The 15,812-nt window shown below is 43.3% G+C and overlaps 1 protein-coding gene across 2 annotated transcripts in view; it reads left to right on the top strand.

Annotated features, from left to right (window-relative positions):
* The window catches only part of LOC131883821 (nephrin-like), a 37,792-nt gene continuing 21,980 nt past the window's right edge, over positions 1-15,812 (top strand). For both annotated transcript variants that reach the window (XM_059231403.1, XM_059231402.1), the window contains exon 1: positions 1-676. In XM_059231403.1, coding sequence (XP_059087386.1) covers positions 400-676 — 277 coding nt within the window. In that variant the 5' untranslated portion in view covers positions 1-399. The remainder of the gene's footprint in view (positions 677-15,812) is intronic.

Genomic DNA, 15,812 nt, shown 5'->3' with positions numbered 1-15,812 from the left:
TGTCGCATGAGGAGAAGGCAGCAGGAGGATCAGCAGCCCTAGGCCCTTATCTAAACAATTAACTTTTGTCATCCAGCTCACCCGGTTTTCCCCCAGCCCTCTACGGAAGAGTGGATAGAGAGTGTCAGACTGATATAGAACCGCCTAGATTGTGGAACTTATGAGATTGGTTCAACCTCGCTTCTTCCAAGACGACCTTCCCCCCCTACACCCTTCTCCATTGTTCCTGTCCCACGTAGACTCTCCTTCATTTCAAATCTTAAGGGGATTATTACTCCCAGGAGGATTTCATTCTCTCTGAAAGGGAAACTTCTTGACGAACGAAGCGTGTGTGACATTCGCTTTTCCGGTCTCCTGGTACGAGGAACATCGAGAAGACTCTTGAGTGCCAAAACCACAATGACCCTCACGTCGGACAAGGCCCTAATGAGAAGGCACAACGGGGACCAAGGGCTCTTGTGGTTATGTGCATTTTTGTTGTCCATGATTTGCTGTGGTTGTGGGCGAGGAGCTCTGGGCTCAAGTGCCCCTATTCACGGGGAACAATCTGCCTTTTTGGAGCCCTCCCCGCAAATCTTGGAAGTAAAGACATTTCAAAGTGGTGGACATCCCAACGACATCTTGGCTTCCATGGAGTCAGTTCGTCCCGGGTTCTTCATGCAGACAACACATAGAGGTACAGTGGCACATCATCATCTTTTTTTTCAAGTCAAATTGCTGACTCGTTCCAGAGAAGTGGCAATTCCGAGGGATAGTTCCTTCAGGATTGGACCATTCCTGGAGCCGTATCCCTTTCCTCGCCGTATCCAGAGATTTTCGAGACAGTTTCCTTTCAAAAATGATCTCTATCTCTCCTTTTCCCTCTCTTTGAAATATGTTTTGGCTATGGGGCATGGAACCATATTTGAGTGATGGTACAGTTTTGACAGGTTTCCTTTTTTGGACCTTGGCAAAAAATTGAGGGCAGGAAAAAAATTCCAACCGTCATCTCAAAACCAAACTTCCCAATTTCCACGACTGAAGTGAGGAACTTTATTTCTCTCTTTTCCCTCAAGTCCTATTTTCCAAGGACACACAGGATTACACTACACGTGCCTATCCTCTTGTATTGTACCTCGATAAGATAACTTCAATAGCGCCACATTGCTTTGAGAATGGTTTTTTTCCTTGGTGGGAAAGATAATTATCTAACAAGCATGAACAACCAAGGTTATAATCTCAATTTCATGAGGAGATGAGTTTGGAATTGCATGTAAATTGGACAGGATTCGGGATCTATGACACTCTGGGGAGTCTGTTGAATCCCAACTAATTCCAGTCATTCCTAGATATGGCCTCAAAATACGACGTGGAGGACTTGTTCCTACTCGTTGTAATTACTTTGTCTGCATATTTGATTACCCATCGGACGTTTTACCTTGTTAGATGAAAAAGGCATCTCGGCACTGTCTTTTCTACGGTCTCGCTCTCGTTGTTGGTCTTCAGGTTGAATGTCGTGATGGAGCACATTCATGCTGACCGGACAACAATCTAGTCCACCCACGAGATAATTCCAATCCTCGATTCCTGTTCCAATGTAGCGCATTCGCCATCTACTTCACCAAGCGTTTGAGCTCTCAACCCTTCCCGACATTTCGATCAAATCGTTTATTTTCTTCTGGTCTTGTTCCATGTGGACCTCTTTCCAGGCCAACAGGGTGATGAAGCCCTCGGAGAAACGAGTGCGCAATTCTGAGTGAAGATTTTGAATCACCATCCTCCTCTCGCTTGGGATCTTATTTTATCTTTAGTATTATTGGGACCATCCGAGAATCCCGAACGACACGAATTCTCTTTAACCCACTGAGTATCGCATATGGCCTCCGTGATCCACCCTGTACAACGTGCACAATGAGAGTAAAGAAACTCGAAAGAAAGAGTGATCTTATTCTTTTAGTTTGCTTTGCTGTGGATGGTGGTTTTGTTGGTTGGTTTTTTTCTATTCCTTCTTGGCCTTCGTCTTGAAATCCATTTCCTGTTCTGAACAATAGGTCACTGGGTGGCTCTTGCATCGTGATCTGGAGGGAGCTTGGCTCAATTTTCGTCTCATTGACTGGCTCCCACGTTTAACCTCAAGTTGGCCTTGAAGTGGGGAACAAAAACGCGGGTCCAAGAACACTGACGTATGGGCGCATGAGAGCACCAGATTTGCAATATCACAGATCGTATACAGACCTTTGGATGGGAACAAATATCCCCTTTTGTGGAGTTGGGTCCATAAATTTGGAGGTCGATTCAACTTCTCACTTTCACCACATACCACAATAGAGTAGTAGTGTTCTCGCAAACTTTGTACAGTCATTGGTTGAAAACCTCGATGGAAGATGTGCTTCACTGAGCCATTTCAGTACTGCTTGGAACACGAAGCAAGTATGCATATACGGTTCAGGGCTCAAGCTCCACCTTGATTTCGAGGGTCTGCAGTCAGAGTTCCACACTTACTTGGCTTTGAAATAATAGCTCGACCCTTTCTTTCTTTCTTTCCCTCATTCCATTCTTTCACTCTTGAGAGTGAGAGAGAGCATACTAGACATATACACACCACACATACACACACACACGTATACTCTTGTCAGAAAATGGCAATGGATCCAACAAATTCAGGAACATGAAGATTTCGTCAATATTGGTTCCATTATGTTTTGTGTTCGAAACGAGATCTAATCAGAGTTGATCAATCGTGGATCCGCCAGACAGAATCTTTTGTGTGTGAAATGCAGGGTAGTAAGTCATTCTGTAATAAAGGACCCGTTTCGAGGCCACTATCTCTATGATTCCAGACTCTCAAAGCGAGGACAACGAGACTAGAGGCGAAGCGTGGCAAAGAGTTAGTGGCAGAATTGTTTTATGTCTCAAAGAGACTGGTCATAAAACTGGAATTTGTTTGGATGGCAAAGATAGAACACTCCATTTCTTCGAACGATGTCCTGGGACACTTTTACGCTCTGCTTACTTGAGTTCACAACCCTCATGTAAGGTAAAAGCATTCGAGGCTCAGGAGGTCAAGTGGAACCGCCTTTGGAACACTATTTATTGGGGTTGCACTTCTTCCTCACGTTTGATTCGAAAAGCGATTGGGAGAAAGCTCTTGTCACCAGAAGCATGTTGGATTGTTGATGGATGCGTGGATCCACAAATATTTTCCCGCAAAAGTGACACTTAAGCGGTAGTTTTTGAGTAGAATCGTGAGAAGTTCCACAGAAAGTCTCGATGTCTTCATAATTACAATGAGGGGCCATGAAATCTCAGGGTCCTCATGTGTCCCCTTTCCCTTGGGACTAGTCGAGCCTTGCAATTCAAAAAGCGTTCCCATCATCATACGACACGTGGTTTATTGTCTTGGGATTTTTGATTGCCTCGGATTCCTTCGATTTGTCGAAAGCGAGGCAACCAAGTTGGCGGCGCCCCTGGTCCAAGTGTTCTCACTTCGAGACCACTTGGTTGCCTTGAAGGGAAGAAAAATCTCACTTTACAGCTTAATTAAGAGAAAGTGGGTGTTCCACTTCGGTTACTTCAAGTTCCTTAAGTCTTGGAATTACATCAAGAATGTTCGGTTCCTTCTCCTATTCCCTCAGTTTGCATTTAAATTTTCAAAATGAAGTTTCCCTTTGTTCATGAATGCGGTTTCAGTTGGCACACCAACGAGTCAGTCTCGGGTTTCTAAATATGGCGAGTTTATCCTAATTGTGGAACCACTCCACTTGGAACCCATCATGGTATGAACATGGGCACACAAGAAAAGCTTGCATTGCTTCTTCTCCATGCGGATAAATCAGAAATCAAATTACACAGAATTAATGCCGAGACCCACTTCGAGATGGACCATTGGGCAAAAATGTGGGTTTCGGTTTTTTTCGAGATGCCCCAAAACAACTCAAGTGGTTCATTTCTCCACATTCGTGGGACCCCACCCCGGGCTCCAAGACTTCCAAGCCTGAGCAGCCTGAAACGGGATTCTTTGTTCATTTATTCAGATTAGACTTTCCGAGACATTTTCTGACAACGCGCGCTCAAATGGTAGCAAATATTACTTTCGCCACCACGGAACTTGAATGCTCAATGGGACTGGCATTTGCGTATCTGATCGGGGCATTCCATTCTGCATGCATGCCTGTTTTTGCGACAATTATGCCCGTCAAGGGACACGCGTGTCAAATGTGTAACTGGAACTCAGGAGTAACCAACTCCAGACTAGTTGGCGAGAAATTAAGTGTTCCTATTTGTTGGTCCATGGAGTTCAAGTTCTGGCTTTACTTGGCCGATGATTGATTTTGGTACTTGGAAAAGACCACCAATACTTTATTTTACATTTTCAAGGCAATATTTTGTTACAATGAATGTCCAGTTTAAAGTGGATTCTAATTTTCTATTGGTGGATTTGGTTGTAAGTATTAGTAGGCAATGTCAGCTTTTTCAATATCGAGTATGTATTACAACTTAATTTGCATCATAATACACATCACAGGATGCATCTTTTTCCAACATATAATTTATGATGTTATGGGAGCTCCTTTTTTGTTTTGAAGGTCTGAAAGACGTGATTCCATTTCTTCTATTTGGCTCGCTTGAGTTGAGCGTTCTTGTTTATCTCTTGAATTCATTTCACAAACCCAATGGTTCCATTTTTTTACTCTAAAAGATAACATGCCTTGACTCTTTCTCCTCCTTTCTCGCTGGGTCTAAAGGGAAAGAGGAAAACGAAATTCAGAGACATTTATCATGCCCAGATATGTTGCTTGTAAAATCGCCATTTCTCTTAGCTGCCGATGTTTCATGTCCCATGGCTCACTGAAGGTCTCCTGTTTCTCTTATTCTTCATGTTCCAACATTTTTATGATATGACTCTTCCCTTGTGCCTGGCTGTGATAAAATGGTCCCCAAAAGGCCTCTTTGCTTTGGAAAAGGGGACATTTGGCTCCCACTCCTCATGGAGGGTATTTTTATGTGCCATGTTTGTCAAAAAATCGTCCTCTCCGGCTTGGCGAGAATGATTCGCAATCCTATAAGTGGGTGAAAAGAGCACACTTTAGTTTCACCACGAAACATCTTGGCATCAAGGGGACTTCACGGTACGTTCAAGAGATAATCATGCTTCTAACAAGACCTTTGTTCTGTCACATTGAGGACCATTGTCTATTTTGCACTCTCGGCACTTCCAAGTTCCTGGTCGTGGCCTTGTTTGCCCTCATGCCACTCCAGGAAAAAGCCTTCAGAAAGCACCAGCGTTGCCGAATGGGTTCGATTTCTTCTACCATCAATGACGTAATTACTTGCGTACACTGGAATCATACTCGTACGCTCATTGATAGGAAACACCACTGGCGGGTAATGTCATTGATTTTTCGAAAATCGTCTTCCATGGCAACCCTGTGATTACAAAAGGAGACTGCATGAGACCCTGTCACGTAATGGTGGCCAATTCACGATTCCCTCATCGAGTTATTTCGTGGTCCAAAATTTGCCATGGATCAGATTTGATTACTATTGAGTAGGAGTGACTTGGATCCCGATCCCTGGGCTTGCCAATGAGGTGACCCGAGTCGAAAGCAATAACAGAAGTGAGAGACACAGAAAAGTTTGGCATAGGCCAAAAGTGCCAAGCCAAGTTTAGCAAGGCCAAATCCAGGCAGTCAATAATGTTGCCAATAATAAAAATGGGGTTAATGAATGCCCATTGGACCCTGGAACTGCGACATGCACCAACACATTCAAAAATAATAAAATATTCATCCCCTTTCGTGATTGCACGAAGATTGTGTCATATTTGTGCTTGCGAGTTTCTTTTGACATCATCGCAATTATTGTGCACCTCATTTATGCTTGAAAGGATTTTTTCGCTTCTTAGCCAATCCTTATCTTCTCTGGAGCCCCTTGATTGTCCCAGGACAAAAACCAACCGAGCTCACCAGGTTCTTTCATGTTCCCATTTGTCATCCAGATTTCTCTTCCGGGTCTTTTCGTTCCCTTTTCTCCTTTGAGAACTCTCTCTCTCTCTCTCTCTCTCTCTCTCTCTCTCTCTCTCTCTCTTGTGTGCTCGTGGTCATCTTTGTGTTCCCTTTGTTGCTGTAATGATTCCTCTTTATTCACTTTCAGGTAGGCTCATTTGCATCTGATTGGAAGCAGGACGACCACTACCATCAACATGAAACATGTCGTGATCAAGAGGTTTCAATGTCATCCCAGATAAGAACAAGCCATTTCCTAGCACAGCTCCAAGGGATCTTGAAATATTGGTTTGGTAGCGGGAACTTTTTGACACATTTGGTTGATTCCTTTCATTAGTTGATGTGAAGTTTAATCATCAATTTCTGAGCCATGAGCGTACCACAGACAACAAATAGTAGTAACATGAAAAGTTATTCCTTGGAAAGGTCTGGTTTTTTGAGGTCAAACGACTTTGCTTGTATATACTTCCCTTTATTCCAAGTGCACTATTCATTTCGTAGACTCTGTAGCTCTGTTAATTTTGTTCCCGGATCAAGAAATGCCTCAAATCCTGGTTGAAAAAGATGTCTTTAATTACTCGATTTAGCCATAGATGATTCAGCATGATAACTGATTGCTTTACGTACACAGTATTCAGGGGCACAAATCCACGAGGGAGCATTTGCTTTTATGAGAACAATTGAGGTGAAAATCATTGGGATATTTTGAGTGGCTATTATTAAAGTTAATCCGATCCAATCTTCTTAAGATTGGCCTAATTCGGTCTCTTTAATATTCACGGGTACACACCCACTCGCACGAAAGTGAAAATAGTTGCTCTCCGTCATCCGTCATGAAGAAAGCCAAGCAGGCTGTTTGTTTTTTTGTACGTAGGAGAACACTCACTCGTAGATTGGCGATGGCCTTGAAAATACATTACGCACATGCAACTTATCCACAAGGCATCAAACGACTTCATGGGCTCTTTTGCTGCTCACCCTCCTCCTCCTCCGTCTTCTACGTACGTACTTACTTACTTAGAACGTGCCATATGTACTCGTCCAGTAAGAAAAGGCTGTCAAGCGACGCCCATATTCACATATGCTGGACCTCGTGGACGAGATGATTCGCAAAAGTATCTGCGACCGAGTGCTACCATGCTTCTGGAGAGCCCTTGGGCGGCGTCCAGTCTTCCGAATAGAAGCTGGCACCAAGAGCCAAAGCCAACACATCAGCCTTGTCTTATCAATCCATGGTCTTTGTCAATGCAAACAAGGCCATTCAAAGAGATCTGGGCAATCTGCCGGACTTCCGCTCCTTCCGGAATAGCAGATCATTCCCAGTTTGCCACATTGGAACAAAGAAAGAGACCGCTGTAGCTCGCCTTCTCGATCACGTTCTTTGGAGCTTAAATGGGGCCCCAATGAGACTATGGAAGGAAGGCCAAGGAACGCACAAAAAAAATCTCATATTGGATGGAAAGAAGGGGAAAGGATTGGCCTTGGAAATTTGAAAAATCAATGATTTCTCGGAGCGATTGGTGGCAAAGTTCAGGTCCGCTCCTAATTGTCCTGCTCTACACAAGCTATCAAACTTCTTGAAGGAGATTGAAAGGACGGGAGAGTCAAAATTGGGAAGGAAATGTCTTCTAAAGTCGTTCGCCGGGAACTTTGGGTCTGAAAAGTTGGTTCGTCGCAAACTTGAAGTGGGAAGTTTACGTGCACTTTGGAAAATGATCATTAGTTTAGTAAAATTCCCCAACCAACCATTCTCAATTCCGAATCCCGAGCTCCACCAGGTCCTACTTCCCGTTTTTTGTTGTACCAAGGCGGGCTCAGTCCAATCAAATCCGAACCATGTGTTTTAGCCGAAGTGTACAATACGTAGACGAGATATTAACCCCAATTTGACTAGACAGATATCCCGGTGGCAAAAACAAAACCACGATTTGTCTTGATTTCCCCTTGGAAGACTTCCTATTCACCAAACTTGAAGGCCAACAACGCTGTCGTCACGGGAAAGCCGACAAAAAAGCCGAAGGTTGTATGCAGTAAATCTGTCACTTTAATTTATTCATGAATAATGTTTTGGCTTGGTTTTTCGTTCATCTTCGAGCCTTGCACATACATTTACAAAGCAACACACGTCTTATGGCTCATCATCACGCCCTCAATATGCGCTCATTAATGGGGATTTGAAGTATATTATGATTCTCATGTTTTGAAGAAAACAAAAACTGTAGACTCCGTAATGTGCTTCTGTATCCTGATGATAAATGAGATTGCACATTTTCGGAGCAACTAAAAAACACTTATTCCAACTTCCGGGTCACTTTTAAAACGATAACATCAAGTGGTGAAACCTTAAGGGCCAAAATGGAACAAGTTTAAAATGGCGTGGAAACATTAACCTTTTTCCATAATCAGTTCAAGGCTCAGAATCGACTTCCATGCCTCTATATAATGTGTCAGGGGCTTGAGTCGTTGCAAATCTGGGTCCTGCCACATTTTTCAATCAAAGCCATGTATGATTCAGAGATACGAAATTGACCTAATGTCGTACAAAAAGATTACGCTTCGATTGGCTGTTTGCAAGGAAATGTATTTTTTTGTTTGCACGAATAATAGACAAATGTAAAGTTAACCGTCTCAGGGACTCGTTGAAAAAGAATATGAAAATATTGTAACCAATTGAAAAAAAAACTTCTAAAAATTCTGCTGGTGACGTTTGCTTAGCTGGAAAGCCAAAATGAAGCCGTTTTCTATCCAAGTTTAATCAATTGTATCTCGAATTAGTCCATGCAAACAGTTTGAAAGAACCTTAGATGGCTCCATGGGAATGCAAATTTGCCAGGGCCAACCTGCACGTGGTGGAACAGGCTTCCCCAAGTGTTGCACTAAATGGCTCGAGACCCTATTAAACTTGGGTTAATCACCTTTTGTCAGGCCTTTTAAGGTTATCCCGTTCCTTATAGGGCCTGGGTGGTGCCTTCTTGGCCGCCAAAACAAGTCTCTAAAGTGGTCTGAAAAGCTTTTGCTTATTCACGTTTGAATATTTCTTGCCGGGAGAATGATTGATAGGTAATTGTAAATTGAGGTCGCCATTAATTACGAAGTTTAAATAGCGCGATGATTTAACAAGATCATGGGATTTTCTAAAAGCCTAGTTAATCCTGTACGTTCGACTGACTGATCAGCTTACCTTGAAAGGGTGACTACGTCTTCCTTGACGAGCCTAAAATTGTAAAATCAAGGTTATTACTGCCTCCGTGGAAACGTGCCCTAATCATCAAGACTAATTAGAAAGAGACTGAAAGCACTTTTGCTTCAAAACCTCGGGCCAAGCTGTCTCCGTTTAATTAGTCCTTAATTCAAAAACCCAATCTGTCAATTACCACATCATTATTCTGAATTATTCAGCAGGACCTTGTTTGAGAGAAGGCCACTGAACAATTTTCAATTAGTTGTCAATGACTCTCAAGGATGAGCAGTGAGCACATTGTTAAGAGACTGATGACGAGGCTAAGCAAGTCTGTGGTAAGCCTTCATGGCTGAAATTGCTTGAATGGGTTATAACAAGTCCAAAAATCTCGTTCTTCCACCGTCCCAAATTATGACAGGCTCATATTTCCCAGTCGTCCTAATGCATTTCTTGAGGGCACAGTACTCGCTGGATCTCTGTTCATACACAGAAGACGAATATGGACTGAGATTTTACGTAGTTCCATTGTCTGGGAAGACTTTCTCCCGCCATGCCTCTTTCCCTATCCCCCTCCAAGTCCGTGGACCATGTCTTCATTGACGATGCATTTCCCAAGGTCCAGTTTGGGTGGTGTCTCCTGTGCTCTTATCCAAAACTGGTGAACTTTCCTTTAGCTCCTGGGTGTCTGCTATCTTTATTCATTGTCTGTTTTGTATCATCCATCACCCCAAAATGAGACTGATCCATGACAAGATACCCACGACTCGGAGACCCCGAACCTTTAGATTCTCAAGTATGTTTGGCATGTTCCATACCAATTGGTTCATATCCCACCAAAAATCAACAACTAATTGGATCGCCCGAGATCCATGCTCAGATGGTGTAATCTTTAAATGCATTGGATTGACATAAACGGCAAGTTTTGTGTCCATCTTCAAAGCAACGGATATGCGTCACGTGGAACGGTTTTGGACCACCATAAAGGCGCACTTTCCCCCATTCACAAAAACATGACGAACCGAGGTGTTCCATTTGTAGAGTAGGGAAAAGTGGCAAAAGCAACGACTGGGGAGTCGTCTTTGTCTAGATGCAAATAATGATGGATAAGGTGGTGGATGAGCTACATGCAGGAGAGACAGAGAGAGTAATATTGGGAAATGGATCACTGCCTTCTGAAGGCACTGAAAGGCCGACTGGATGGATGGATCGAGGAACATAATGCAGGGTAGAGGTAGAAAAAAATTCTAAAGAGGGTGGGATATGTCTTCCATTATGGCCGTGCATAATGTAACAACATGCCATGCGAGTGTCTGTTTTTTTGATCAGGAACAAAATATATGTGTGTTCCCCAAAGAAAATCTTCACAACAAGTGGCTGGCACAAGCTCACTTTCTAATCCAGATTGACAGTCCCAAACTTGTCACATAACGACCATTGTGCCAAACTTATAGTCCATTAAACGCTAGTAAGTGCAAACATCCCTCAGCATAACGTTATGTTGAGTTGAGCGAGCACCAAGGGTGAGACTGGAACTTTTCATATAATTACAAGATTGATAAGCTTTTCTTGGGACTCGAGGAGGGAGTGAAAGTACGTTGTAGTAGTGGTAGTAGTAGTGGTAGTAGTAGTAGTAGTAGTAGTAGTAGTAGTAGTAGTAGTAGTAGTAGTAGTAGTGGGTCTGATACCGATCTTGAAGCACTCAAGCCCGAGTATGGAACCCTGGATATATGTTATAACGGCGAGTACTTACTTACTACTTACTTGCCTGAGGAGACTAGTGCGAGGCGGCGGTTGGTATTTCCTGGCTGGGACTGCATCAACAAAGCTAATTACATGGAAAGTGAGCTTTGACACGACAGCTTTTGTCCACCCGTCAGGGCCAAAAGGCCGCTTTGTCTCTTCTAGAGCTTCTAAATCATCGGCAAGACAAAATTGAGCCTCATTTACCAACCTCGTCCTCACCCTTTTTCTTGCCTTCTTCCGAGACAATCCATTTACGTGGTCCACAATTAACCTTCATGAGCTCAGGAGCAGAACTTGCCAGTCCCGGGGGGTTGAAATGGCATGGCTCAACACAAGATCTAGCTGTTCCATGGGTCATTTGTACTTATCGATTTACGTTGAAATGCAGCTAGGAGCTGTCCATGGGGATGCCGAAAATTCACTGTGCTTGCCCTTGGCAACACTGATCATGATTGGCATCCTTGAGAATGTGCTGTCGGTCTTTCATTCGTTCGTCCCATTGCGGACAAAAAAGGAGAAGAGAACCCAATCAAGCTCCAATGGGTGGGTTCTAATTTCGATGAAACGCTTGCTCTTGTGTCGATTATCGCAAATAGAAATGTCGTTTCCACCACAATCTTCGTCGGCTTCGCGTTCTTTCATTCTCTGTTGGCTCAAATTGGGTTTTTCAAGTTTTTTTTCTTTTCCTTCTTGGTTCCGACTTTGTGGTTCCTTTTTCTTTTTCTTCGTTCGATAGTTTTTCTTTAGTGCGATTGCCAACGGCAATGTTTCTCATCAAGCAAACGGCATCATCATACCATCTGCTCTCGACCAAATACACGCACCATGGGGAGGGCTCAAAACTCTGGATGTGATATTGAAAATTGCTAATCCGATGCTGGTTGGAACATTGGCAGTCTCTCAATTTCCAGCCATTATTAGTTTTGCCGGGAAAATCTCGAAAGCCTGAGTTCTATCCTCAATTTGGGACCGGCAATGGAATCAAATGTTTACACAAATGCAATCGGATCCGAGGCTGACATTATCTTGAGGTCGTGCCAGTTATTTTATTGGCTGAATGATCCTCAATCGCTTTCTTGCGTGTCACGGAAATTTAAACCTCAATTGGATATCTCCTCGAGTCGTTTCTTTTGGCAACGTTTGTTCATTCAGCTCTTTCCAAGGGCTGGTTGGCATTTCCGCCCGATGAGTTTTGTTCGAGGTTTGCGTTCTGCGGCGAGCTCTAAGTCCTCATAATTCGGGCTTTTGATTGGATTAAGAAAGTAGTGAAAGTTCGGCCTCTAATGAGGAATAAAGATCAGCGGCCAAGAAATCAAAAGTCAACCCTGAGTCGTTTTCTAATGCATGTCAGACGAGTGATTGATATGCATAAATTAACCTGACAGAGTCCTGACTTGGAACATTTCCCAGATCTCAATCCTCAACCGACTCCTTTCAGATCCACATTGGATCGATGAGCATAGCCAGAAGGAACGTACTAGCACGCATAATTCAATGTCACTCTCTCTTCTGACCTTGTGACCTTTACTTGACTCAGCCACCCCGATGCTTGAGAGCACCATGACCGACCATGTTTGTCGCTGGTGAATGTTCATATTGTTGACATTACACGAACCTACCTTGACCATAGGTTCCACTCATTCAGTATATTAAGACTTATCGCCCCCCTTCTCTTTCCCCTGATGATTTATGAGACAGCCACTCCGTGTTTTGTGCAATGAATATTCTTGTGACAAAAAGGTTTGCACTTTGTTCCGTGGCTTTTGAGGTATTTGTTTGATGTTGATGGTGTAGTGGCACATGAGGACCTTGTTCCATCTTGTCCTACTTTGGCAGAGAGTTCCAGTTCCATGGGCTTTTATTCATTGTGCACTTTAGCAAAAAGCTTGCCTTTTTGAAAAATCAGAAAAGAACGACCAAAGCCAGATTCTGGCTCAGAAAGTACCCTGCTGTACCCTGCTGTACCACGTTCTTCCCGTTCCAGACAGCGCTTGAGCTCGGGAAAAGGAATGAATGTGTACCAAAGCGCTTTCTTTGTCGTAAATCCTGCCTTCAACTCAAGGAGACAGGAAAATTACGAGACGACATCGTTATCGAGCAGAAAACGAAATCCCCCGCCAGGAAAATCGACAATCAAGGGTTTAAGAGAACGGAATGTCCCTCGACAAAACATTGAAATTCGTCATCCTCATCCACTACATAAATGCAGTGATATCCTATACCTAGAGTATTGTGGAAAATATTCACATTCAAGTTCAAATTACCACTGGTCAATTGTCTTGGAAAGAAAAAGGCCCATTCTACGTGCCATAAAACCTTATAAATGGGTCGGATGCAGTTGTACTGGAACCACGTGTGGGGGAACAGATATGGCACACAAGAGTCTCATAGATCCAGAATGCGATGATGCGTTCCTTTCATCGAGCTGCATTTCAACTTGAAGGCCAGAAAAGATGGAGTGGTCCAATTCCAAGGAAAAAAGCAATCTTTGAAAGAATGGTCCTTACCGCTTCAAAGCAATAGGGAACACGAGGCACGCAAAGAAGAAGTCTCCTCCGCATTGCTCGTATAGCCCATCCATAATCGAGAGACGCTCCGAATTGCCCATGAACATGCCAATTACTCAAAGATCAGTTTGATCATACCAGGCCTGCAAATATTTCCCTATCGATCGACAGCGGTCCAAATAGTGGAACAGAGAGGCTTTCTCAACCGTCTCGGAATGGTAATAGAAACCCCATGTGGATAAGGCGGAAAAAAAGTTTCTTCTGACCCCACTGACCAAACCACACGCGCCAAAGTTAGATAGAAGCCAACCAGCCCAATCCACGACGACAATTTGAAGTCCGAGAAAAGACGTCTTTTTAGCTTTTGGGGATGGAAAACTTGTTAACGAGTCCCAATTCGTGTTATTTTTTCGCCTTCGCTTCAAAATGGTTCTCCTCCCCAAGGATCCTTCGCTCCAATTCACCATACTACCACTACTCTACTCACTGCCTATCTAGTACTGTAGTGTACTATAAACTGCAGTACGTATCCCCACTACTGGCACTGGAATGACAGACACCCAATAGCGAAACAACGCCCATGACAAGAAGGCCGTTCAAGGCCATGAAGTTTCACGGCGACCATTGGAACGAACGCTCGTTCACACTCTCCGTCTTGACACGGAATAGCCTTTGGAGATTTGAAACAATAGGGAGAAGAGGTTCCACCGAATTGTTCAACGGGCACAGATTGTGCCCTATAATGACGATGTTGGTTCTGCGTAATGGTGGACGGACTTGTTAAAAGGGAACAGCGACTTGCTTCTCATTCCAATTCTGAGGACGGCCTTCACTACGAGATTAAAGATCTCTTTCAACGCGATCTGGTGGACTGAGTCCGTCTCTCAAGATTATTTGTAGAGGGAAGGAAACACACTCAATACTCATCCCGATGACATGATGGTCATCATGTGAAAAAATGGGTCACAGTCGATCCCATGAGAGGGTCTTTTTGTTTCGCCGTAATGTTTCAAGAGAAATTGCTTATCCTCGCTGTCTTCAGTAGACATCCATCAGATGAGAACCTTGTGTAAGAAGAAGTTGGTATCGATTTGTGATACGGTTTTGGAACATTTTTCTGCAAAACTACCGATGCCCTTTCGTCCCACACGCGCATAGATGACGAGAAATCCTCGTCTTTAGCAGACAACATCTATTATTCATACCCGTTACCTTCTCACTCGGCCTACTAGTCCGATGACTTCACCACACACGAAATGATGGTCCAAAAATCATTGAAGGACGAGTGTATGAAAATCTGCCGAATCCAATTGATGGAAGGTCCTCCTCTTGCGTGGATGACTGACCGACGTGGAAATCTTACATGTTTTTGAAACGGAGATTGAAAAATGAGGAAGGTTTTTAGAACGGTTCCTGGGAAAATTGATTATGGATGGTCGTTGGTCCAAATCCCAAGGTCAACAAACACCACCATGAAACTGAAAGAGAGAAAGAGAGAAAGTGAGCAAACAACTTCATTCTGGAGAATCAAGATCGTCTATGCCCTCTGAATGACCTTCTCACTCAAATTTTGAACTGTTTGATGGAATATTTATGGCAATTTTAAGCCAATCTGATTGCATGAGTGAACCGTGCAAATCTGGATGAAGCGTCGTTAAATCACAACTAATCTGAACTGAACTGCTGGGATTCCCGGTAGCGGTAAGGAAGTCCGCATAAAAAAAAATCGATAACTCATTTACCCAAAGTGTAAGTACGTCGAAACATACACACACAACACATTTACGGGCAATTTTAATTGACGTGTTTTTTTGTTATTTTCTTGGTAAAAGACGATATTTCAAGATGACACTTAAATCATGATCCATCATTCCTTAAAAAGGTGACTGTATACGCGATGACAGTCCTAACTGAAAGCTTACTTAACTACTATGAACAAGATTTGAAATCTGTTTTTCACTTCAATCAAAACTCGCCCTTTCACCTCCCATTTTTTTATCAATTACAAAACGACTCATAGTGCCCCCCCCCAAAAAAACTTTTATACGTATGATTCAAGCTACCCAAAACTAAATCAGCTTACCCCTTTAATGAATGGCCATTCAAACCCGTAGATTTGTTTTGCCAAAGCTCCCTCCACATTGTACGTGGTACAATACAAGTCTCCGAAATCTCTCTCAGGTGAAGAAATATTTTCCAAGAATTATCGGGCTCCTCTTCCTTGCCATGAAACGGTTGAATCTGGGGACAGCAATGAATTTCTAAGCTCCCCCCACCCCTCAACTTGAACCATTAGGATTCTCGAAGGGCTCTCGCATCTGAAGAGGCTGAGATTTTTAAGATTTTTTCCCGTCTCCGTGTGTCTGCGTCTGTCCCTGTCCAAGGAGGGGCCTTCAT

Source organism: Tigriopus californicus, chromosome 7 (genome assembly GCF_007210705.1).
Source record: "Tigriopus californicus strain San Diego chromosome 7, Tcal_SD_v2.1, whole genome shotgun sequence".
Taxonomy (NCBI): domain Eukaryota; kingdom Metazoa; phylum Arthropoda; class Copepoda; order Harpacticoida; family Harpacticidae; genus Tigriopus; species Tigriopus californicus.
Note: the sequence above shows the minus strand (reverse complement) of the source record. Positions and strands in the feature narration are given on the sequence as shown.